This window comes from Tachypleus tridentatus, chromosome 10 (genome assembly GCF_004210375.1).
Source record: "Tachypleus tridentatus isolate NWPU-2018 chromosome 10, ASM421037v1, whole genome shotgun sequence".
Lineage (NCBI taxonomy): Eukaryota > Metazoa > Arthropoda > Merostomata > Xiphosura > Limulidae > Tachypleus > Tachypleus tridentatus.
This window is the reverse complement of record NC_134834.1, coordinates 12274692-12301420: the sequence shown is the minus strand read 5'-3', so window position 1 is coordinate 12301420 and position 26729 is coordinate 12274692. Positions and strand designations below refer to the sequence as shown.

Sequence of the window (26729 nt, the reverse complement as noted above, 5' to 3'; positions counted from 1 at the left end):
ACTACTGTGTGTTGAAGTTGTCTGTGACAAGTGACTACTATGTGTTGAAGATGTCTGTCACAAGTGACTACTATGTTTTGAAGTTGTCTGTCACAAGTGACTACTGTGTGTTGAAGTTGTCTGTGACAAGTGACTACTGTGTGTTGAAGTTGTCTGTCACAAGTGGTTACCATGTATTGAAGTTGTCTGTGACAAATGACCACTATGTGTTGAAGTTGTCTGTGACAAGTGACTACTGTGTGTTGAACTTGTCTGTGACAAGTGGTTACCATGTGTTGAAGTTGTCTGTGACAAGTGAATACTGTGTGTTAGGGTTGTCTGTGACAAGTGGTTACGATGTATTGAAGTTGTCTGTGACAAGTTACTACTGTGTGTTAAAGATGTCTGTGACAAGTGACTGCTGTGTGTTGAAGTTGTCTGTCACAAGTGACTACTGTGTGTTGAAGTTGTCTGTCACAAGTGACTACTGTGTGAAGTTGTCTTTGACAAGTGGTTACCATGTGTTGAAGTTGTCTGTGACAAGTGACTACTGTGTGTTGAAGTTGTCTGTGACAAGTTACTACTGTGTGTTAAAGATGTCTGTGACAAGTGACTACTGTGTGTTGAAGTTGTCTGTCACAAGTGACTACTATGTGTTGAAGTTGTCTGTGACAAGTGACTACTGTGTGTTGAAGTTGTCTGTGACAAATGACCACTATGTGTTGAAGTTGTCTGTGACAAGTGACTACTGTGTGTTGAAGTTGTCTGTCACAAGTGAGCACTATGTGTTGAAGTTGTCTGTGACAAATGGTTACTAGGTGTCGAAGTTATCTGTGACAAGAGACTACTACGTGTTGAAGTTGTCTGTGACAAGTGACTACAACGTGTTGAAGTTGTCTGTGACAAGTGACTACTATGTGTTGAAGTTGTCTGTGACAAGTGACTACTGTGTGTTGAAGTTGTCTGTGACAAGTGACTATGTGTTGAAGTTGTCTATGACAAGTGACTACTGTGTGTTGAAGTTGTCTGTGACAAGTGACTATGTGTTGAAGTTGTCTGTGACAAGTGACCACTATGTGTTGCAGTTGTCTGTGACAAGTGACTACTGTGTGTTGAAGTTGTCTGTGACAAGTGACTACTATGTGTTGCAGTTGTCTGTGACAAGTGACTACTGTGTGTTGAAGTTGTCTGTGACAAGTGACTACTGTGTGTTGAAGTTGTCTGTGACAAGTGGTTACCATGTATTGAAGTTGTCTGTGACAAATGACCACCATGTGTTGAAGTTGTCTGTGACAAATGGTTACTATGTGTTGAAGTTATCTGTGACAAGTGAGCACTATGTGTTGAAGTTGTCTGTGACAAATGGTTACTATGTGTTGAAGTTATCTGTGACAAGTGAGCACTATGTGTTGAAGTTGTCTGTGACAAATGGTTACTATGTGTTGAATTTGTCTGTGACAAATGACCACTATGTGTTGAAGTTGTCTGTGACAAGTGGTTACCATGTGTTGAAGTTGTCTGTGACAAATGGTTACTATGTGTTAAAGTTATCTGTGACAAGTGAGCACTATGTGTTGAAGTTGTCTGTGACAAATGGTTACCATGTATTGAAGTTGTCTGTGACAAGTGACTACTATGTGTTGAAGATGTCTGTCACAAGTGACTACTATGTGTTGAAGTTGTCTGTCACAAGTGACTACTGTGTGTTGAAGTTGTCTGTGACAAGTGACTACTGTGTGTTGAAGTTGTCTGTCACAAGTGACTATGTGTTGAAGTTGTATGTGACAAGTGGTTACCATGTATTGAAGTTGTCTGTGACAAATGACCACTATGTGTTGAAGTTGTCTGTGACAAGTGACTACTGTGTGTTGAACTTGTCTGTGACAAGTGACTACTGTGTGTTGAAGTTGTCTGTGACAAGTGGTTACCATGTGTTGAGGTTGTTTGTGACAAGTGAATACTGTGTGTTGAAGTTGTCTGTGACAAGTGGTTACCATATGTTGAAGTTGTCTGTCACAAGTGACTACTGTGTGTTGAAGTTGTCTGTCACAAGTGACTATGTGTTGAAGTTGTATGTGACAAGTGGTTACCATGTATTGAAGTTGTCTGTGACAAATGACCACTATGTGTTGAAGTTGTCTGTGACAAGTGACTACTGTGTGTTGAACTTGTCTGTGACAAGTGACTACTGTGTGTTGAAGTTGTCTGTGACAAGTGGTTACCATGTGTTGAGGTTGTTTGTGACAAGTGAATACTGTGTGTTGAAGTTGTCTGTGACAAGTGGTTACCATATGTTGAAGTTGTCTGTGACAAGTGACTACTGTGTGTTGAAATTGTCTGTGACAAGTGACTATGTGTTGAAGTTGTCTGTGACAAGTGACCACTATGTGTTGCAGTTGTCTGTGACAAATGACTACTATGTGTTGAAGTTGTCTGTGACAAGTGACTACTGTGTGTTAAAGTTGTCTGTGACAAGTGACTACTGTGTGTTGAAGTTGTCTGTGACAAGTGACCACTATGTGTTGCAGTTGTCTGTGACAAGTGACTACTGTGTGTTGAAGTTGTCTGTGACAAGTGACTACTGTGTGTTGAAGTTGTCTGTGACAAGTGACCACTATGTGTTGCAGTTGTCTGTGACAAGTGACTACTATGTGTAGCAGTTGTCTGTGACAAGTGACTACTGTGTGTTGAAGTTGTCTGTGACAAGTGACCACTATGTGTTGCAGTTGTCTGTGACAAATGACCACCATGTGTTGAAGTTGTCCGTGACAAATGGTTACTATGTGTTGAAGTTATCTGTGACAAATGGTTACTATGTGTTGAAGTTGTCTGTGACAAATGACCACTATGTGTTGAAGTTGTCTGTGACAAGTGGTTACCATGTGTTGAAGTTGTCTGTGACAAATGGTTACTATGTGTTGAAGTTATCTGTGACAAGTGAGCACTATGTGTTGAAGTTGTCTGTGACAAATGGTTACTATGTGTTGAAGTTGTCTGTGACAAATGACCACTATGTGTTGAAGTTGTCTGTGACAAGTGGTTACCATGTGTTGAAGTTGTCTGTGACAAATGGTTACTATGTGTTAAAGTTATCTGTGACAAGTGAGCACTATGTGTTGAAGTTGTCTGTGACAAATGGTTACCATGTATTGAAGTTGTCTGTGACAAGTGGTTACCATGTATTGAAGTTGTCTGTGACAAATGACCACTATGTGTTGAAGTTGTCTGTGACAAGTGACTACTGTGTGTTGAACTTGTCTGTGACAAGTGACTACTGTGTGTTGAAGTTGTCTGTGACAAGTGGTTACCATGTGTTGAGGTTGTTTGTGACAAGTGAATACTGTGTGTTGAAGTTGTCTGTGACAAGTGGTTACCATGTGTTGAAGTTGTCTGTGACAAGTGACTACTGTGTGTTGAAATTGTCTGTGACAAGTTACTACTGTGTGTTAAGGATGTCTGTGACAAGTGACTACTGTGTGTTGAAGTTGTCTGTCACAAGTGACTACTATGTGTTGAAGTTGTCTGTGACAAGTGACTACTGTGTGTTGAAGTTGTCTGTGACAAGTGACTATGTGTTGAAGTTGTCTGTGACAAGTGACTACTGTGTGTTGAAGTTGTCTGTGACAAGTGACCACTATGTGTTGCAGTTGTCTGTGACAAATGACTACTATGTGTTGAAGTTGTCTGTGACAAGTGACTACTGTGTGTTAAAGTTGTCTGTGACAAGTGACTACTGTGTGTTGAAGTTGTCTGTGACAAGTGACTACTGTGTGTTGAAGTTGTCTGTGACAAGTGACCACTATGTGTTGCAGTTGTCTGTGACAAGTGACTACTATGTGTAGCAGTTGTCTGTGACAAGTGACTACTGTGTGTTGAAGTTGTCTGTGACAAGTGACCACTATGTGTTGCAGTTGTCTGTGACAAGTGACTACTATGTGTAGCAGTTGTCTGTGACAAGTGGTTACCATGTATTGAAGTTGTCTGTGACAAATGACCACCATGTGTTGAAGTTGTCTGTGACAAATGGTTACTATGTGTTGAAGTTATCTGTGACAAGTGAGCATTATGTGTTGAAGTTGTCTGTGACAAATGGTTACTATGTGTTGAAGTTGTCTGTGAGAAATGGTTACTATGTGTTGAAGTTATCTGTGACAAGTGAGCACTATGTGTTGAAGTTGTCTGTGACAAATGGTTACTATGTGTTGAAGTTGTCTGTGACAAATAACCACTATGTGTTGAAGTTGTCTGTGACAAGTGGTTACCATGTGTTGAAGTTGTCTGTGACAAATGGTTACTATGTGTTAAAGTTATCTGTGACAAGTGAGCACTATGTGTTGAAGTTGTCTGTGACAAATGGTTACCATGTATTGAAGTTGTCTGTGACAAGTGACTACTATGTGTTGAAGATGTCTGTCACAAGTGACTACTATGTGTTGAAGTTGTCTGTCACAAGTGACTACTGTGTGTTGAAGTTGTCTGTGACAAGTGACTACTGTGTGTTGAAGTTGTCTGTCACAAGTGACTATGTGTTGAAGTTGTCTGTGACAAATGACCACTATGTGTTGAAGTTGTCTGTGACAAGTGACTACTGTGTGTTGAACTTGTCTGTGACAAGTGACTACTGTGTGTTGAAGTTGTCTGTGACAAGTGGTTACCATGTGTTGAGGTTGTTTGTGACAAGTGAATACTGTGTGTTGAAGTTGTCTGTGACAAGTGGTTACCATGTGTTGAAGTTGTCTGTGACAAGTGACTACTGTGTGTTGAAATTGTCTGTGACAAGTTACTACTGTGTGTTAAAGATGTCTGTGACAAGTGACTACTGTGTGTTGAAGTTGTCTGTCACAAGTGACTACTATGTGTTGAAGTTGTCTGTGACAAGTGACTACTGTGTGTTGAAGTTGTCTGTGACAAGTGGTTACCATGTATTGAAGTTGTCTGTGACAAGTAATTACTATGTGTTGAAGTTGTCTGTGACAAATGACCACTATGTGTTGAAGTTGTCTGTGACAAGTGGTTACCATGTGTTGAAATTATCTGTGACAAGTGACTACTGTGTGTTGAAGTTGTCTGTGACAAGTTACTACTGTGTGTTAAAGATGTCTGTGACAAGTGACTACTGTGTGTTGAAGTTGTCTGTCACAAGTGACTACTGTGTTGAAGTTGTCTGTGACAAATGACCACTATGTGTTGAAGTTGTCTGTGACAAGTGACTACTGTGTGTTGAAGTTGTCTGTGACAAGTGACTACTATGTGTTGAACTTGTCTGTGACAAGTGACTATGTGTGTTGAAGTTGTCTGTGACAAGTGGTTACGATGTATTGAAGTTGTCTGTGACAAGTGACTATGTGTTGAAGTTGTCTGTGAAAAGTGGTTACCATGTATTGAAGTTGTCTGTGACAAGTGACTACTGTGTGTTGAAGTTGTCTGTGACAAGTGACTACTATGTGTTGAACTTGTCTGTGACAAGTGACTATGTGTGTTGAAGTTGTCTGTGACAAGTGGTTACGATGTATTGAAGTTGTCTGTGACAAGTGACTATGTGTTGAAGTTGTCTGTGAAAAGTGGTTACCATGTATTGAAGTTGTCTGTGACAAGTGACTACTGTGTGTTGAAGTTGTATGTGACAAGTGGTTACCATGTATTGAAGTTGTATGTGACAAGTGACTACTATGTGTTGAACTTGTCTGTGACAAGTGACTACTGTGTGTTGAAGTTGTCTGTGACAAGTGGTTACGATGTATTGAAGTTGTCTGTGACAAGTGACTACTGTGTGTTGAAGTTGTCTGTGACAAATGGTTACTATGTGTTGTAGTTATCTGTGACAAGTGACTACTACGTGTTGAAGTTGTCTGTGACAAGTGACTACTGTGTGTTGAAGTTGTCTGTGACAAATGGTTACTATGTGTTGAAGTTGTCTGTGACAAGTAGTTACGATGTATTGAAGTTGTCTGTGACAAGTGACTACTGTGTGTTGAAGTTGTCTGTGACAAGTTACTACTGTGTGTTAAAGATGTCTGTGACAAATGACCACTATGTGTTGAAGTTGTCTGTGACAAGTGACTACTGTGTGTTGAAGTTGTCTGTGACAAGTGGTTACCATGTATTGAAGTTGTCTGTGACAAGTAATTGCTATGTGTTGAAGTTGTCTGTGACAAGTGGTTACCATGTGTTGAAGTTATCTGTGACAAGTGACCACTATGTGTTGAAGTTGTCTGTGACAAGTGGTTACCATGTGTTGAAGTTGTCTGCGACAAGTGGTTACTATGTGTTTAAGTTGTCTGTGACAATTGATTACTATGTGTTGAATGCAATGCTATAAAATAGTCTCTTCTGTGACCATTACAAGAATAGAACCTATACATTTATTGTTGGATACCATCAAGTTTGCTTCTGAGCCGCAGAAGGCCACCCGGATCGCGGAATGTTCAAGGTGTTCGAACCGCTATGTGTTTTTTATAAGCTGCGTAATAATTGTGACAGTCTTTCTATTGAGAGTACTCGTTTAGGCAAAGGTGGCTAAATTAGAGATGGATGCACTTGAACGTTAAGGATCTCTGGCCTGACCGTTTAGCGGAGGTGTCACAGAAGATACAGATCACGTGAAAAGTAAAATACGTATTAAAACTATGCTATGTCGTTATGGGAAATACAGTTGGGCCTGAAAATAACTTGTTTCTTGTGTTTAAAATTTTTAAATTTAGAAATACATATTTAACATCAATTATTGTGGTTAAAGAGAATCTTCACTGAAAAAAAAATTGAATAAGAAAATGTAACCATGGCAACCAGACGATTAAAATTTATGGCTAAATAAAAAACCCCGACTCGTTGTTTGTGTCGCGTCGCGTGTTATATGCAGTTTGTTATTTATCCAAGCTGTGTTACCTTACGTAACTTGTAGTTGAATTTCTAAAATTAAGGTTAGCCTTTGATTTATACGTTTTACATGTATACATACTTTACTTTTACAGATAAAATAAGTTTACTACATTACTTGAATAAGCCGATTTAATGGATATTGTTTTAAATAAATAAATAAAACTGATACGGTCGTCTACGCTAGTGAACAATTATAAGGTGATAAGTTTGGTAGTTTTATATTTCAGAGTTTCTTTTCGAAACGTACTCCAAAAAACCCTCTGAAAAGGACCAAAAGCGTTACCAAACTAGAACGGAAGCTGGGCACGGTCGATAGAGACAGGCAAGTATATAAAAATCAAAGACGTCTCTTTCATTTTTTAATCTTATTCTTTCGTCTGCTTGTTCCCAATGTACAGGTAACTTAAAGTATTTTGTTTCATCACCAACCCTCGTTCGCTACTAAACTCACAGAGATATTAGTATAACATAACATGTATCTTGTTTCCAAGTGGTCAGTAGTCAATGGACTTTTGTTAAGTTGAATAACTTTTTCGTAATGTTATCGGGAAAACCATAAACACGGCGGTGGTCACAGAGCAGTCTGTTATTTATACATTTCAATATGTACACGTGTGTTGGGGAAAATTGATTAGTTTCTCTAGCACTGATGTGATTACGTCACAATTTTAACACTACTACTGTAAAGATAAATATTTCTAAAATTTCAATGGTTGCCGTAATTTGTTTTCTTCCAAATCTCGTCTCTGTAGCTAGTTTTCGTCTATAGACTGATTGTGAATAATAAAACTGTCTTACTTCAAAGAAAGTTCAGTTAAACATTACAGAATTTAAAGAAAGTCGCATCCAAGTCACTAACTTTGAAATGAAATGTTTATGCATCAGGTAATCGCAGTAGTGCCATCTACAGGCAGTAAAAGTAATTACGTGTAAATCAAAACTTAACGAAACAACTTGAAGTGTTTTTATTGTTAAATATTATACACTTTTTCGTTATTGTGTTTTTACGTTATTGACTATAAAATATATATACATGATTAACTAACAGAAAAACTCGTTTAGAAATAGTATTGTTTCCAAAAGCTTCAGTGGATATAATGTTACATATCAGTACACATTCTAAATGTACAATATGTAATATAAAAATAAACATCATTCTAAGTATTCTTCTGTAATTAGTTACATAAGGATTAAAAAAATTAGTCTTGCAAAATGTTTGGTCAAAATAGTTTTCAGTTTTCTTAAAAACCTTTTTACTTTGGGACTATTAATATTATTTTATGTTTTGCTTTTATGTGTCCAAAATGTGCTGGTTTCAGAGCTTCTTAAGCCATCTTTGCATTGCTAATAAGTTAAATACATCTCCAAATTTGTAAAAGGTTTAATTTGGGTAAGATAACAGTAATTTTCAACTGAAAGTTTTGTTTTTCTTAAAGGGTGGATTCCAATGGGTTGCCTTTAGAGTGAATTTAGGTAAAAGAACAATAGGACGTTCTACAATAACAGAAGGCTTTTGAGTTTTACTCTTGAATGGATAGAACTGCCTAGATGAACTAATAGATCTCTTATTACCCTCACAATTTATAAAATATTAAAGACTATCTCCAATGTTTGTTTGTTGTTTTCTACTTCTTAAACATAGGTTTACAAAGATTTACTTTTCTGAAATAAATAACATTTGTTGTTCAGAAATATTGTGTATTAATTAAAATATGTAATTCTCCAATTTTCAATTTTTCTAGGCTAAACATTAAATGTTAATTTTTCCATCTACAGAACGTAATAAACAGTAGTAATAAAGTTAACTTATATTTTGGCATGATTACATAAAGTACTCATTGTTTTGAATTTTTGCTTCTCTTGTCAATAAAAATATGATAAATTTACTGTTATACAGATGATAATGTTACATGTTGCACAATCTTTTGAACCAGACTGTATTAGAAGAACAGTTACTTACACAACAAATAGTTCACAATGTTAGACTAACAGTTAGAAGAACAGTTACTTACACAACAAATAGTTCACAATGTTATACTAACAATTAGAAGAACAGTTACTTACACAACAAATAGTTCACAATGTTATACTAACAATTAGAAGAACAGTTACTTACACAACAAATAGTTCACAATGTTATACTAACAATTAGAAGAACAGTTACTTACACAACAAATAATTCACAATGTTAGACTAACAATTAGAAGAACAGTTACTTACACAACAAATAATTCACAATGTTATACTAACAATTAGAAGAACAATTACTTACATAACAAATAATTCATAATGTTATACTAACAATTAGAAGAACAATTACTTACACAACAAATAATTCACAATGTTATACTAACAATTAGAAGAACAGTTACTTACACAACAAATAATTCACAATGTTAGACTAACAATTAGAAGAACAGTTACTTACACAACAAATAATTCACAATGTTAGACTAACAATTAGAAGAACAGTTACTTACACAACAAATAATTTACAATGTTAGACTAACAATTAGAAGAACAGTTACTTACACAACAAATAATTCACAATGTTAGACTAACAATTAGAAGAACAGTTACTTACACAACAAATAATTCACAATGTTAGACTAACAATTAGAAGAACAGTTACTTACACAACAAATAATTCACAATGTTAGACTAACAATTAGAAGAACAGTTACTTACACAACAAATAATTCACAATGTTAGACTAACAATTAGAAGAACAGTTACTTACACAACAAATAATTCACAATGTTATACTAACAATTAGAAGAACAGTTACTTACACAACAAATAATTCACAATGTTATACTAACAATTAGAAGAACAGTTACTTACACAACAAATAATTCACAATGTTATACTAACAATTAGAAGAACAGTTACTTACACAACAAATAATTCACAATGTTATACTAACAATTAGAGAACAGTTACTTACACAACAAATAATTCACAATGTTAGACTAACAATTAGAAGAACAGTTACTTACACAACAAATAATTCACAATGTTAGACTAACAATTAGAAGAACAGTTACTTACACAACAAATAATTCACAATGTTAGACTAACAATTAGAAGAACAGTTACTTACACAACAAATAATTCACAATGTTATACTAACAATTAGAAGAACAGTTACTTACACAACAAATAATTCACAATGTTAGACTAACAATTAGAAGAACAGTTACTTACACAACAAATAATTCACAATGTTAGACTAACAATTAGAAGAACAGTTACTTACACAACAAATAATTCACAATGTTAGACTAACAATTAGAAGAACAGTTATTTACACAACAAATAATTCACAATGTTAGACTAACAATTAGAAGAACAATTACTTACACAACAAATAATTCACAATATTAGACTAATCTAGTGATTTTGAATTGTTATATTGGAGCAGAAAGTGTTCTTATTTCCAAATGTGTTGATGCTTGTGTATTTATGTTTAATTTCTGTATTATTTGATAGTTGTTTCTATCTGATTTTCAGTATATCTTCCTCACAACTTCGAACTTCAAGGTCTCATGAATCTTTATTACTGCCTAGTCCTAGTGCAATCTCTAGTATAGATTTTTCCCAATGTGATATTGAGGTAAATTCACATAATGGAAATTACTGTGGCAAAGAGCACTGCTTTAAGCTGACCTACAACCAAGGGGAAACTCGACACTATTCTTGTACCTCAGAAGAAGAACGGAACAGTTGGGTCCAAAGGTAACGTTTCATTACCGAAATCTTGTGTTTACTGTATGAAATATATTCATGTGTTCTAATATGTGAATGTGTCATTGTTTACAAAACCCAAATATAACCAAATAGAAAGATTTTAGTAAACCGTACATCAAAAATTAATACATTTTCTATTATTTTGGCAGTTATCAGATAAATTATATTTTATGTTGAAGTTTAAGAGCTGAAATCAGAGAAATTAATATATTTTATGTTATAACAAATAAGGAATCACATGATCTGGCAGATATTCGAATATAGTGTTGATTATGGATTGGTTTAATCAGAACTATATCAGTAATTTAGATGATAAAGATTGTCTTACCCTCTCACTTTTGTCAGTTTCCTTTCATTTCTTTAGACCCGATATTGACTGAACCATTTCACTTTTATTTTTTCTCACAGGTTAAAGGAAACTATACACAGACAAAGTCATAACCAGCGAAGAACTGAAAATTCACTGATAATATGGATCATGGAAGCAAAGGGACTTCCTGTAAAGAAAAGGTGAACTGTTAAAGTTATTGATTCAGGTTAAAGATTTTTTCGTTATCTTCCTGATGATAATTAATGTTTTATGTAAAAAAATCTGAGTGTCGTAAGTTTTTAAACAACTTACGTGGCAGTATGGGCCATCATTAATTTTTCTATGTAAATAAAACCTATATTTTAAAAACATTAAGAGTTATACATGTTTTTTTTTCAGAATAATCTCTTTCTTTGGTGTTTTAAACAAAACGATAGAATGTAGTTACATAACTAAGTTTTTGTATCCTCATTATTTGATTGTATTGTATTCTCAAAACTTAGAAAACAAGTAGCAAAACCCAGAGGTACTACCATTGTATTATATTCCTGTCTTAAGATAGAGTTTCCACATTAAGAATTACTTCTATTAACTACCTTATAGCTATAAGTAATAAGTGGTACATTTTATTGTAAAGAGAAGACGCATAAAAAGAAGACAGTTTGGAGAGGTATTAAAAGTTGTGTTAACAACAATAAATTTTATTAAGTTTATTATTTCTAGTGTTATTAATACTTGTAAACACAATGCCAACAACGTCAACAAGCATTTTAAGTTTTCCATTTGTTTGTCTGTTTTTATTTTATTTGTATTACTTATTATGATTTCAAGTAGCCAGAAATTTTAATTTTAATTTAGAAGATAACTGAATGTCCGTTTTTATCAAATTTACGATATTTGCCAACAAGGTTGATACATGCAACTATCTTTCTTAACACAAGTATATTTTAATATACAAACAACAATACAATTTATTATAAGTTATTACAAATACTGGTTTACAAACAATAATTTTACAAACTTACAAACAATGCAGAGTCTTTTATATGGTCTGGAACCGAATCGTTTATCGACAGTTCATGGAGAGTGAACTAAGGTACATTTCTCTTGATGGAGAATCTAGCTAGTTCTATTTCTGGTTGGCCTCATACCGTTTTTGCACAAGCTAACTTTTCTCTGATGAAGGTATTTAATGTCCTTGTACAAGTACTAACATTAAGTTAATTTGGTACAGCTAAACAGTTTGTAATGTCTTATATCAATAAATATTCCCGGTCAAATTCTTATATTATACTGAGTGCAGCAAACCAACAATATTTTACTCTATCTGAAAACAAACAGATTGTGTTATGTTGTTTTATGTATTTCAGGTATTTCTGTGAGGTGTGTTTGGATGAAGCCATCTATGACAGATCCTCATCAAAGCCGATGGTTGACACGTGTTTCTGGGGTGAACACTTTGAGTTCAGGTTACTTGTTATGTTTTGTATGACTATTGGTTGTCTCAAACAGGTTAGATAAAAACATTTAACAATACGTTTTCACATTCATAATGAAAATTATTTTGTTTTCTAAATACTTTGCTGACAACACTGACAAAAGGTAGTATTTCTACATAACAATACCTTGGTGACAACACTGACAAAAGGTAGTATTTCTACATAACAATACCTTGGTGACAACACTTACAAAAGGTAGTATTTCTACATAACAATACCTTGGTGACAACACTGACAAAAGGTAGTATTTCTACATAACAATACCTTGGTGACAACACTGACAAAAGGTAGTATTTCTACATAACAATACCTTGGTGACAACACTGACAAAAGGTAGTATTTCTACATAACAATACCTTGGTGACAACACTAACAAAAGGTAGTATTTCTACATAACAATACCTTGGTGACAACACTGACAAAAGGTAGTATTTCTACATAACAATACCTTGGTGACAACACTGACAAAGGGTAGTATTTCTACATAACAATACCTTGGTGACAACACTGACAAAAGGTAGTATTTCTACATAACAATATCTTGGTGATAACACTGACAAAAGGTAGTATTTCTACATAACAATACCTTGGTGACAACACTGACAAAAGGTAGTATTTCTACATAACAATACCTTGCTGACAACACTGACAAAAGGTAGTATTTCTACATGACAATACCTTGGTGATAACACTGACAAAAGGTAGTATTTCTACATAACAATACCTTGGTGACAACACTGACAAAAGGTAGTATTTCCACATAACAATACCTTGGTGACAACACTAACAAAAGGTAGTATTTCTACATAACAGTACCTTGGTGACAACACTGACAAAGGTAGTATTTCTACATAACAATACCTTGGTGACAACACTGACAAAGGTAGTATTTCTACATAACAATACCTTGGTGACAACACTGACAAAAGGTAATATTTCTACATAACAATACCTTGGTGACAACACTGACAAAAGGTAGTATTTCTACATAACAATACCTTGGTGACAACACTGACAAAAGGTAGTATTTCTACATAACAATATCTTGGTGATAACACTGACAAAAGGTAGTATTTCTACATAACAATACCTTGCTGACAACACTGACAAAAGGTAGTATTTCTACATAACAATACCTTGCTGACAACACTGACAAAAGGTAGTATTTCTACATAACAATATCTTGGTGATAACACTGACAAAAGGTAGTATTTCTACATAACAATACCTTGGTGACAACACTAACAAAAGGTAGTATTTCTACATAACAATATCTTGGTGATAACACTGACAAAGGTAGTATTTCTACATAACAATACCTTGGTGACAACACTGACAAAAGGTAGTATTTCTACATAACAATACCTTGCTGACAACACTGACAAAAGGTAGTATTTCTACATAACAATACCTTGCTGACAACACTGACAAAAGGTAGTATTTCTACATAATATCTTGGTGATAACACTGACAAAAGGTAGTATTTCTACATAACAATACCTTGGTGACAACACTAACAAAAGGTAGTATTTCTACATAACAATATCTTGGTGATAACACTGACAAAAGGTAGTATTTCTACATAACAATACCTTGGTGACAACACTGACAAAAGGTAGTATTTCAACATAACAATACCTTGGTGACAACACTGACAAAAGGTAGTATTTCTACATAACAATACCTTGGTGATAACACTGACAAAAGGTAGTATTTCTACATAACAATACCTTGCTGACAACACTGACAAAAGGTAGTATTTCTACATAACAATACCTTGCTGACAACACTGACAAAAGGTAGTATTTCTACATAACAATACCTTGGTGACAACACTGACAAAAGGTAGTATTTCTACATAACAATACCTTGGTGACAACACTGACAAAAGGTAGTATTTCTACATAACAATACCTTTACGACAACACTGACAAAAGGTAGTATTTCTACATAACAATACCTTGGTGACAACACTGACAAAAGGTAGTATTTCTACATAACAATACCTTGGTGACAACACTGACAAAAGGTAGTATTTCTACATAACAATACCTTGGTGACAACACTGACAAAAGGTAGTATTTCAACATAACAATACTTTGGTGACAACACTGACAAAAGGTAGTATTTCTACATAACAATACCTTGGTGATAACACTGACAAAAGGTAGTATTTCTACATAACAATACCTTGGTGATAACACTGACAAAAGGTAGTATTTCTACATAACAATACCTTGCTGACAACACTGACAAAAGGTAGTATTTCTACATATCAATACCTTGGTGACAACACTGACAAAAGGTAAGCTAGTAAATCCATACCTCGGTGACAACACTGACAAAAGTAAGCTAGTAAATCCATACCTCGGTGACAACACTGACAAAAGTAAGCTAGTAAATCCATACCTTGGTGATAACACTGACAAAAGTAAGCTAGTAAATCCATATCTCGGTGATAACAGTGACAAAAGTAAGCTAGTAAATCCATACCTTGGTGATAACACTTACAAAGTAAGTTAGTAAATCCATACCTTGGTGATAACACTTACAAAGTAAGTTAGTAAATCCATACCTTGGTGATAACACTGACAAAAGTAAGCTAGTAAATCCATACCTCGGTGACAACACTGACAAAAGTAAGCTAGTAAATCCATACCTTGGTTATAACACTGACAAAGGGTTATAATTCATGCTACCAGGCTTCAGTTATTATCTGTTATCTTAACAGATAATGAGACTTTGAAACATACTACATTATTAACCTTTGAACAAAATACATAAATTTATGCATCAGTTATCTTTAACATTATTTTTCTGAGAGTTTAACTACAATAAAGTTATAATCCATCATTTATAACTTTAGACCAAACTTGCTTCTGATTGTGTCATTAGTACCTAATATTGACAGAAAAGATTTCAACCACTTGTTGTTTTATAGGAACAGATAAGTTTGGTAGTTTTGAGGGTTTTTTTCCAGTATTTTAATAAAGTATGTCTGTGCTGATTAGCTGATGGCCAGGCAGTGCTGTGTCATATGGTTCATTATTAATTTTATGTGGGGAATTGTTTATTTTTGTTTTAATAAAGCTTGGGCCTAATTACCTCATTGCTACTAACCCTGAGGCAACATACAAAATTGTTTGTTTGTTAAATATTGAATCACTATTTACAGAACGGTTCTGTTTTAGTGATAATTTAGTGTACAGTTAAAATCTTATAGCTTTTGTAACAGTGAGTAAATATTTTGTTTTTAGCAAAGTCCCAGAAATTGAAACCATCTCTATAAATTTGTATCGGGAGTCAGAGACAAAACGGAAAAGGAATAAACTGCTAGTATGCATTATGTGAGGAAACTGAATTTTACAAATGGAAATAGGTATATGTGTGTTGAGGTATGATATATGAAAGTAGTTGTGTCTGTGTGGAATTATGATATGCAGAAGTTGATATGTGTGGGGAAGTTATGATATATAGACAAAGGTCTGTGTGTGAAAGTTGACTTATGACATGTGAAAGTAGGTGTATGTGTGGAAGCTGAGGTTCACAAAATAGGTAGAGGGGGAAGAGAAATGAGGTTAGTACACATTTGATCAGGCGTGTGTAGAAAGCAACATATGTTGTGTGATAGCTACATCTGTAACTGTCACATTAAGCTCTCCATGTACTGTATGATTGTATAGCTACATCTGTAACTGTCACATTAAGCTCTCCATGTACTGTATGATTGGATAGCTACATCTGTAAGTGTCACATTAAGCTCTCCATGTACTGTATGATTGGATAGCTACATCTGTAACTGTCACATTAAGCTCTCCATGTACTGTATGATTGTATAGCTACATCTGTAACTGTCACATTAAGCTCTCCATGTACTGTATGATTGTACAGCTACATCTGTAACTGTTACATTAAGCTCTCCATGTACTGTATGATTGTACAGCTACATCTGTAACTGTTACATTAAGCTCTCCATGTACTGTATGATTGTATAGCTACATCTGTAACTGTCACATTAAGCTCTCCATGTACTGTATGATTGTATAGCTACATCTGTAACTGTCACATTAAGCTCTCCATGTACTGTGTGATTGTATAGCTACATCTGTAACTGTTACATTAAGCTCTCCATGTACTGTGTGATTGTATAGCTACATCTGTAACTGTCACATTAAGCTCTCCATGTACTGTGTGATTGTATAGCTACATCTGTAACTGTCACATTAAGCTCTCCATGTACTGTATGATTGTATAGCTACATCTGTAACTGTTACATTAAGCTCTCCATGTACTGTATGATTGGATAGCTACATCTGTAACTGTTACATTAAGCTCTCCATGTACTGTATGATTGGATAGCTACATCTGTAACTGTCACATTAAGCTCTCCATGTACTGTATGATTGGATAGCTACATCTGTAACTGTCACATTAAGCTCTCCATGTACTGTATGATTGGATAGCTACATCTGTAACTGTCACATTAAGCTCTCCATGTACTGTGTGATTGTATAGCTACATCTGTAACTGTCACATTAAGCTCTCCATGTACTGTATGATTGTATAGCTACATCTATAACTGTCACATTAAACTCTCCATGTACTGTGTGATTGTATAGCTACATCTGTAACTGTCACATTAAGCTCTCCATCTACTGTATGATTGTATAGCTACATCTGTAACTGTCACATTAAGCTCTCCATGTACTGTATGATTGGATAGCTACATCTGTAACTGTCACATTAAACTCTCCATGTACTGTGTGATTGTATAGCTACATCTGTAACTGTCACATTAAGCTCTCCATGTACTGTATGATTGGATAGCTACATCTGTAACTGTCACATTAAACTCTCCATGTACTGTGTGATTGTATAGCTACATCTGTAACTGTCACATTAAGCTCTCCATGTACTGTATGATTGTATAGCTACATCTATAACTGTCACATTAAACTCTCCATGTACTGTGTGATTGGATAGCTACATCTGTAACTGTCACATTAAGCTCTCCATGTACTGTATGATTGGATAGCTACATCTGTAACTGTCACATTAGGCTCTCCATGTACTGTGTGATTGTATAGCTACATCTGTAACTGTCACATTAAGCTCTCCATGTACTGTGTGATTGTATAGCTACATCTGTAACTGTCACATTAAGCTCTCCATGTACTGTGTGATTGTATAGCTACATCTGTAACTGTCACATTAAGCTCTCCATGTACTGTATGATTGTATAGCTACATCTGTAACTGTCACATTAAGCTCTCCATGTACTGTGTGATTGTATAGCTACAACTACCACTTCTTGTGGTGACATTAATTTTAAAGTTTTTTAAAGAAATGTCCAAACGTCACACATGTTATTGTTACAGTATCGTGTTACACACTCTGTAGGTGTTAACATTACATGACATACTTTTGTCTCCTGTTAGGATCTATAGATATTCCTGTAAATCTTGTGAGTGGAAAACGAATGACAGAAAACAGGTAGGTGTCATTATAACATTGAAACTTCTGTCAGTTAGAGTGTGCAAGTGTTTTATTAATTTTGAAAACATATTTATAATAGGTTTCTGTGTAGATTAGGTACATTTAACAGAATTATGTTCTCTTGTGAAACATTTACATGTTGTACATCTATTTGAAAATAAATTCTAAATACTGGATTATTTATGCTTGTATTTTAAAACTGCAAAAGTATTTTACTTGAACTTAAGTCAGTGGAATTGCTGTATATCATATGTATTTTTTTTTATTCAGGTACAAAGTGAAGCTTGAGAAAAACTCGGGTGTTAAAAATGTTCCTTCCGTTCGAATTAAAGCTTGTTATCAGAGTGTTGACATTCTACCACTTAACCGGTATAAAGCTTTCAGACAGGTTAGTCTGGGTTGTATTACCACTTAACCGGTATAAAGCTTTCAGACAGGTTAGTCTGGGTTGTATTACCACTTAACCAGTATAAAGCTTTCAGACAGGTTAGTCTGGGTTGTAGTACCACTTAACCGGTATAAAGCTTTCAGACAGGTTAGTCTGGGTTGTAGTACCACTTAACCAGTATAAAGCTTTCAGACAGGTTAGTCTGGGTTGTAGTACCACTTAACCAGTATAAAGCTTTCAGACAGGTTAGTCTGGGTTGTAGTACCACTTAACCAGTATAAAGCTTTCAGACAGGTTAGTCTGGGTTGTAGTACCACTTAACCAGTATAAAGTTTTCAGACAGGTTAGTCTGGGTTGTAGTACCACTTAACCGGTATAAAGCTTTCAGACAGGTTAGTCTGGGTTGTAGTACCACTTAACCAGTATAAAGTTTTCAGACAGGTTAGTCTGGGTTGTAGTACCACTTAACCAGTATAAAGCTTTCAGACAGGTTAGTCTGGGTTGTAGTACCACTTAACCAGTATAAAGCTTTCAGACAGGTTAGTCTGGGTTGTAGTACCACTTAACCAGTATAAAGCTTTCAGACAGGTTAGTCTGGGTTGTAGTACCACTTAACCAGTATAAAGCTTTCAGACAGGTTAGTCTGGGTTGTAGTACCACTTAACCAGTATAAAGCTTTCAGACAGGTTAGTCTGGGTTGTAGTACCACTTAACCAGTATAAAGTTTTCAGACAGGTTAGTCTGGGTTGTAGTACCACTTAACGGTATAAAGCTTTCAGACAGGTTAGTCTGGGTTGTAGTACCACTTAACCAGTATAAAGTTTTCAGACAGGTTAGTCTGGGTTGTAGTACCACTTAACCAGTATAAAGTTTTCAGACAGGTTAGTCTGGGTTGTAGTACCACTTAACCAGTATAAAGTTTTCAGACAGGTTAGTCTGGGTTGTAGTACCACTTAACCAGTATAAAGTTTTCAGACAGGTTAGTCTGGGTTGTAGTACCACTTAACCAGTATAAAGCTTTCAGACAGGTTAGTCTGGGTTGTAGTACCACTTAACCAGTATAAAGCTTTCAGACAGGTTAGTCTGGGTTGTAGTACCACTTAACCAGTATAAAGCTTTCAGACAGGTTAGTCTGGGTTGTAGTACCACTTAACCAGTATAAAGCTTTCAGACAGGTTAGTCTGGGTTGTAGTACCACTTAACCAGTATAAAGCTTTCAGACAGGTTAGTCTGGGTTGTAGTACCACTTAACCAGTATAAAGTTTTCAGACAGGTTAGTCTGGGTTGTAGTACCACTTAACCAGTATAAAGTTTTCAGACAGGTTAGTCTGGGTTGTAGTATTTACTGTATTATTATATAGAACATACCTACTAGACAGGTTAGTTTGAGTTATAACTTTTACTGTATTATTATATAGAACATGTTAGACAGGTTATTCTGAACTGTAGTTTTCTTCCAACAACAGAGGTCACGTTTTTGATAATTGATTTAGTTACAAACCCAATAAATACGTAATAATCAAATTTTCATTACAATGCAATATGAAGTTGTTTTGATCATGTATATTGAATATTCAAAAACAAAAATCTCAACCAATTCTAGCAAATTACAGAATTTTATATAGATATGGTCAAATATCTTCCAGCCAGCTCTATCCGTAGTGCATGTTTATCACTGTCCGTTTAAAATTGTTTAAATCATAAGGCAGTGTTTAAAACTTTCAAGCATCACAACTGGTCTACTGAGGTTAATTAATTATGTTTTATATGTTCTACTAAGGTTGATTAATTATGTTTTATGTGGTCTACCAAAGTTAATTAATTATGTTTTATATTATTCTATTCATTAGATGGTCAAGTGTACTTTTATCTATAATTTACTTTAAGTGTTCTGTTAAAAATTGTTCTAATTTATTAAAAATTCATACTATCTTTGATTCATCTAGAACCTTAATGTCTGTAAAAGTTACAATACTGAGTTTATAAATTCCCTTTTAGTTTCTGAGTGCCAAAAACAAGTCTTTGATTCAGATGCTAGACCCTCTTCATGTAGTTGTCAAGGTAATACAATGTTTTTTATTTACTTGTTGTTGTTAAAAATGGGTAGTTTACATATTATTATTATAAAACTGCTACAAAAGCCCTTCCAAAGAAGTTACAATTTGAAATTTCAAATGTGGCACTGCGTGCTAGACAAATACTTTAACTAAACTATTGAATCTTGGGTGCCAGAAGTTTCCTTGACACTTATTTGGCTCATAGAAATAGACTGTTTATGGATCTCTTAGGCTCTGCCAGTTGATAAAATGCCAAAAAAATTCTTCAGTTATAAAACTTAAAGAAAGCAAATAGTCCAGTGGCATTAGATATTTTCTGAAGACATTGAAAGTAGCAATAAGTGTAACTTGAGCTCATAAGATAAATTAACCAATCAAGTTGCTGCATCTCAAATACTACAAATTTCAGTTTACACTCAACTAGCTTGTACTGTGGTAAGATACACAGTTTGTGACATGTTGAGTTAGCAGCCTTCCAGCTAAGTGTTAAAGTTTATATCTAATTAGTTAATAGTTTGATTGGGTACTCGATCTGTGCTGTGGTGAATATAAATATTTATTTCAAACTCTCTTTTAAATTATGTAAGTGTTATGTTTTTGTTTCTCTGTGCATGGATTAATGGATTTAATGAAAACAAGAGATATCTTGATTCTTAAAAATCTTATTAAAATTCCTTAGGAAAACATCGCAGTAACGTTAGTTCGTATCATGCAGAAGGAAAACAGTGCAAAAGAATTTCTTTCAACTATTGTAATAGATGACGTTAAGAAAATTGGTAGGTGGATCTTTTAAATTTTGAATCCCTTATGCATTTATTTTGAAATAAACTAAGTTATTGTGAAACTTGTCAAGAGCTCTGGAAAGAAAGCAAACTAAATAACTTTATGATGTATATTCATTCGTCTATTTAGTGTTTTTACAAAACCTTGTTTGTTTGTATTTTGCAAAGTTTCACAAACTGCAAGAGAGAGCTTGTACTTTTTACTTACTGTGTCAGAATCCTATATTTTCTGGCAGTTTTTCTCTATAAAGTACAAACAAATTTTTATCCGGTTCACTGAAGCTTTATCCAATTAGTTGATTGTTATCCTGTTTTGAATTGTGTTCTCCATTGTGCCTGTAGTAAGTTTATAGACTTACGGTGCTAATATCTGAGTTTCAGTTGCCTATTGTGGACAGGGCAGGTGTGACTTATTGTGTAGCTTTGTGCTGAAACAAAGTTTCAAATTGTAATGTTCATTGTTTTTTTGTTTAGGAATGCATAGTGCGCTTGTTAGAGAAAATTTATTTCATAGTTGAATAGATGAGGTTGAGTCTAATGAACTGGAAAGTTTAATATCTTTTACTATAATTATTAGCATCCCTAAGGTTAAAATTTTTCTTCCTCCAAAGTAATACAAATTAAAGCTTTTCTTATGAGTCTCCTACATTTGTCTTTTCAGTGCTAGATTTGACCCAGTGTATGTTTTTGATTATATACATAAACATATATACATTCAAGTTTTACAGTGAGTTACTCTTTATTCTTTTGTTAAGATGACCAACACCTGACCTTCGTGGGAACTCTTTTGCAACAAAAGCTTCAGAAGCATATATGAAACTACTTGGAGATAAGGTGAGATAAACTTGTTCAATGTCAGTTATTCTTGTATTGCATAGGACTTCTTAATGTTGAAAAATGAATGGCAAAAAATAATACATAAACATTTGTTTGATGTAGTTAGTTTTATGAGTTTTATATATATATTTGTTTGTGTAAAAAAACAAAAAAATCAATCGATCGATCAAGATACTGAATTTGTCTTTTGATCAGTATCTGTGCTTTAAACTTGATGAAAAACGCAGGATCTGATAACGTGTTCTCTCGAAATAAGTTATCAAGGTACATTAAAATCATTTAAGATATACCATTGCAATTATTAATGAATAATTGAAAAATAGTAATAATTTTGAAACATAAAACGAGTTTATGCAATGGTGAAAACTATTTTCATAGGAAAATTCAGTTCCTTTCTTAAGACCTATTCATGTGATGCTCCTGAAACTGGGACAAACTTACTATTGTTGTATGCTATATTTTCAATGTATTAGTTATTTTTTTCACCAGAGGGAGTCTTTTTGCAAGTTTAGATACTTGAAAGTTCAGGCACATGTTGAATATTGAAGCTTGCTATAGTATGAAGAAAATTATCACCATGTACAAATGCTAGACTGAATGACTTAACTTATCAATTCAGTTTCCATTAGTAAGTTAGGAGTTAGTGTGAGTTTGTTTGTCAGTGAACATGTTATAAGTTAGTCAGTCAGCGTGTTTGTTATCAACTGATTAACAAGAAACGTTCACAAGTTGTTGGTAAAAGCTTATTTTGAGTTAGGTGTATCACTAGTTTCAGTTAGATGTACTACTGGTCTCAGAATTTCTATTGAAACTTTGTTCATAATTGTAACTCTACCAGTGAATGTAGGCTGTATGGAGTGCTATCGAAGAAATAAATTAGTTTATTATTGTCAGTTGAACTGGTATTTGCATTATTTTTACTGAACAATTTCAAAGCAGCTGTCTAATGATAGAACACCTTACAACACCATTTTGTGTTCTGAATAGTGATTTATTTCTGTGTTTAACAAATCAGTTTCAATATAAACATATTACTTGTAATGACCCTCATGTGTTATAAACCTTGTGAAAAAACATCATATGGTGTTTCAGTATTTGCAAGATACGTTGAAGGAATTTGTAGAGAAAGTTTTAGCATCTCAAGATGAGTGTGAGGTAAGACTTCACTTTGATCTATTGTTTGGTTAAGAACTGTGTGTAAAATATATCAGGTTAGTACAAGGCAACTAAAAGAGTCATAAATAAGTTGATGTCTTTTTCTTGAAAACATGTACAGATTGTTAAGACCAAAGCTCCTTCTTTAGATAACTTGTACTTATCTTCTGTATAAATCTTTGTACATTCTTTACATCTCTTTTACAGGGGTTTTTATAAATCAAATTTAACTGTGAGGTTCTTTTTCCAAAAACAACTGAAATTAAAACTTTTCTTATGAATCTTGTATGTTTGTTGTCAGATTTCATCCTGCGTGTGTTTTTTGCTATATATAAAGTTTTTTACAGAAGATTCCTGTAGTATGGATAAATTTAACATAATATAAAAATTCCAGACTGAGTGATTTAACTTATCATTTTCGTTTCAGTTAGTAGGTTAGACAGTGATTATGTCATAACAAGAACATTTTGCAAGTAGATTGTTCATACAGTTTGTCTCAGAATTTCTGTTGAAACTTTGTTTGTGAAGTTAGGCCTACCAGAGAAAGTAGCCTATATAGGATGCTACTGAAGAACACACATTATTAGATAGGAACCAGATATACATTCATCATCACTACCTGAACGAGGCACACTTGTATGATTAGTTGAATAAGAGACACATATATCACCAGTTGAACCAGATATTCATACATCGTCACCACCTGAACCAGGCACACATACATGATCAGTTGAACTTGGAATGTATACAAATCACTATTTGAACCAGAAACACAGACACACACATGATCAGTGAAAGAGTTACACACACAAATACACATACATAATCAATAACACAGAAACATACACAAACACACACATACCACCAGTTGAACCAGATACATACACAAACATGCACACGTGTTCAGTTGAACCAGACACACATCAAACACTAAATCTATTGCACATTTTAATGATTCATATTGAAACACCTGGAAACTTAGTATTGATTGTTTCAAAGACGTAAACATGGATGTATGTTTCATTCTTGTTGGTTAGGTAGACCCCAGCAAAGTTCCCAACAAACAACTTCTACAACAACAACAACAAAACTTACTGAGGTTTGTGGAGGAAGCATGGGAAAAAATCACAAGATCTGCTCAGAATCTGCCTTTGTAAGTGTTGTTAGATAAGATGGTCACATGTTAATGTGTCTGAGGAATTCTCAGATACCTAATAATACTAATTGTATAAACCGAGTAATATTCTATTGTAGTTGGAAGCAGTTGACAGAAATATGAAAAGAAATTGTTGATTTAATTGGACAAATTTGAATTCCATGTTATATCTATTTGTCATGTCTTAAGGGAAACTTACACTGTGTTGGTCCTAGAGAGGGAACCCTGAATTTTAGTATTATAAAACCTAAATCTTGCCACTTAGTTACTGAGGGCATCTTTTATACACTAGTTTGTGTGGTTGTTAACATCTAGAATTTCTAAATCCCAGGCACCATGTCACAGTGGCCCAAATGACCTGGTGTTTGAGATTGTTAGTGAACTTTTCATTGGAAAAAGGTTTTTGTTGTGTGTGTGTGTGTGTGTTTATATAAACATATTATTAATTTGCAATATGATTAAACATCACTGAAAGGTTTAGTACAATATTTGAATTCCCATTAAATGCTCAGATACCATAAAATAAATCCAGTCGTATAATTCTACAGACTTTTAGGTTACTGATGTTTGACTATCAGCATGCACAATTATGCACGTGATTGCTTGGGTACAGCTGAGAAGGCTGGCATGGAACATTTTTGTGAGTATTAATGTAATTCTAGGTTGCACCAGAAAGATTGCGTGAGTGCTTCACCTTAAAATACATTGTAAACTTAAACTGTTCCAAAAACACAGTATGTGTACTTTGTTTATGTCTAAAATGCATAATCTGCACCAAATAAAACTGGAGCATGATGTTCGTCACTAGGTCAAGCTACTATTCTGGCTTGTATTTATTACAGGCTCCTAAACATTAGAGATATTGCAACTCCTTACAGTTACGTAAATGGTGTAATTCTCAGTTACAGTATGGGAAGGAGCTCGTTTCTCCTAGTGTGGGAGTCCGGGGAGTCTTCCCTTGGGCAGTTTGGAAATTTAAACATGAAATGGTGTATTCCCTTGTCTTCTTTTGCACACACATAATCTATAAAATTAACCATACCGCATGTAAAGTATCATAGAAAGTTATATTTCGATCACTAGGATTTTCTCCTAATTTTGTTTAGAGGAAATAATCGTATTAAGTTTTCCATCACAGAAAATGTGATTCTTAAATTTTCAATCTTATGCATGGTTGTACAACTGTATGCCTAGCTGCTCCCCTGCCTGGTTAGCTTATCCATACTTTTACAACAACAACAACAAATATAAAAAAACAAGAAGGCTGTGGTTTTTTTATATATCTATCTATCAATAGACTAAACAAAGAAGATATTTTGGTTGTATATTAATATTTGGAACGGTTAATTTCAACGTGCCTAAGATCTCCCATTTTATGTAGTGAATTTCAAGAAGTCTTCAGTGAGTACAGGGGACAGTTACAAGCAATAGATAAAGAACACATCTGTGATAAGTTGATCAGTGCTTCCATCTTCCTGCGTTTCCTTTGTCCAGCAATTCTTTCTCCGAGCCTTTTTAACCTGACACAGGGTAAGTGTTTTTATTGAGAAATTTGTTGTTGTCCCATTTTAACAGTTAGAGATTACTGCTCTTGTGGTTTTAAGATTTATTTTATATGCAATAAATATTATTCAAACACTTGTTCTTCAAGTCTCCCACTAGTACAGCAATAAGTCTACGAATCTACAACGCTCAGTGGACTCAGCAGATAGCCCGATGTGGCTTCGCTATAAGAAAACATACACACACTGACGCTTCAAAGGATATCCACAATAGTATTTCAGTTTGAAACTCAACAACTGCTAGATAAATGTTTTTCAGCAAGCTGGGTGAGGAAGGAATATATGAGAAATATATAATAAAACGGCTGGTATGGGTAGAGAAAGCACTAGTAGTGGAGCGAACCTGACGATGACCAAGGAAGGTCAAAATGTTGTGTGCTCCTCTACATACAATTTTCTCGACCCACACCAGCCATTTCCACATATACATTTTTATCTACAAGTGGGTTTTCTCATCATTGCAGATTATAAATTTAGTAACAAACTTTTAAATATATACTTAAGATTATATTAAGTTAAAGACAAGAAACTAATCAGTTCTATAATACTCATTAATTACATATTAGCCTATGTCTACCCTTCTTTAGCTATTTATTTTGTATGCAGCTTGATTGCACATAATGATTGTAGTATGTAATACAAAATTAGATATGTTTTGTGATGAGTGAGAAATTAAAGAATTTATCTCTTTAACTAGAGTATCCAGAAGACAGAGCAAGAAGAAACCTCACTCTTATTGCCAAAACTATACAAACACTGGCAAATTTCACAAGGTGAGAAGCATCACATTTATAGATATATATGAAGGCATATTAGTATGTTGCTTGTATTTCTAAACCCATGATTTGTATGGAACTTTGATATACATATGACGGTTCT

The 26729-nt window shown here is 34.3% G+C and overlaps 2 protein-coding genes across 4 annotated transcripts in view; both read left to right on the top strand.

Moving 5' to 3' along the window:
• Positions 1 to 21658, top strand: part of LOC143227962 (ras GTPase-activating protein raskol-like) — a 111343-nt gene extending 89685 nt beyond the window's left edge. Inside the window, exons 4-12 of the mRNA XM_076459313.1 lie at positions 7086 to 7180; positions 10372 to 10596; positions 11017 to 11118; positions 12289 to 12387; positions 15675 to 15764; positions 18184 to 18301; positions 20300 to 20362; positions 21038 to 21134; positions 21615 to 21658. Coding sequence (XP_076315428.1) covers positions 7086 to 7180; positions 10372 to 10596; positions 11017 to 11118; positions 12289 to 12387; positions 15675 to 15764; positions 18184 to 18301; positions 20300 to 20362; positions 21038 to 21134; positions 21615 to 21658 — 933 coding nt within the window. The remainder of the gene's footprint in view (positions 1 to 7085; positions 7181 to 10371; positions 10597 to 11016; positions 11119 to 12288; positions 12388 to 15674; positions 15765 to 18183; positions 18302 to 20299; positions 20363 to 21037; positions 21135 to 21614) is intronic.
• LOC143228753 (disabled homolog 2-interacting protein-like) overlaps positions 17856 to 26729 on the top strand; it is a 29289-nt gene continuing 20415 nt past the window's right edge. For all 3 annotated transcript variants that reach the window (XM_076460069.1, XM_076460071.1, XM_076460070.1), the window contains exons 1-9: positions 17856 to 17910; positions 18184 to 18301; positions 20300 to 20362; positions 21038 to 21134; positions 21896 to 21974; positions 23070 to 23132; positions 24170 to 24285; positions 25670 to 25818; positions 26548 to 26623. In XM_076460069.1, the coding sequence (XP_076316184.1) occupies positions 21954 to 21974; positions 23070 to 23132; positions 24170 to 24285; positions 25670 to 25818; positions 26548 to 26623 (425 nt within the window). In that variant the 5' untranslated portion in view covers positions 17856 to 17910; positions 18184 to 18301; positions 20300 to 20362; positions 21038 to 21134; positions 21896 to 21953. The remainder of the gene's footprint in view (positions 17911 to 18183; positions 18302 to 20299; positions 20363 to 21037; positions 21135 to 21895; positions 21975 to 23069; positions 23133 to 24169; positions 24286 to 25669; positions 25819 to 26547; positions 26624 to 26729) is intronic.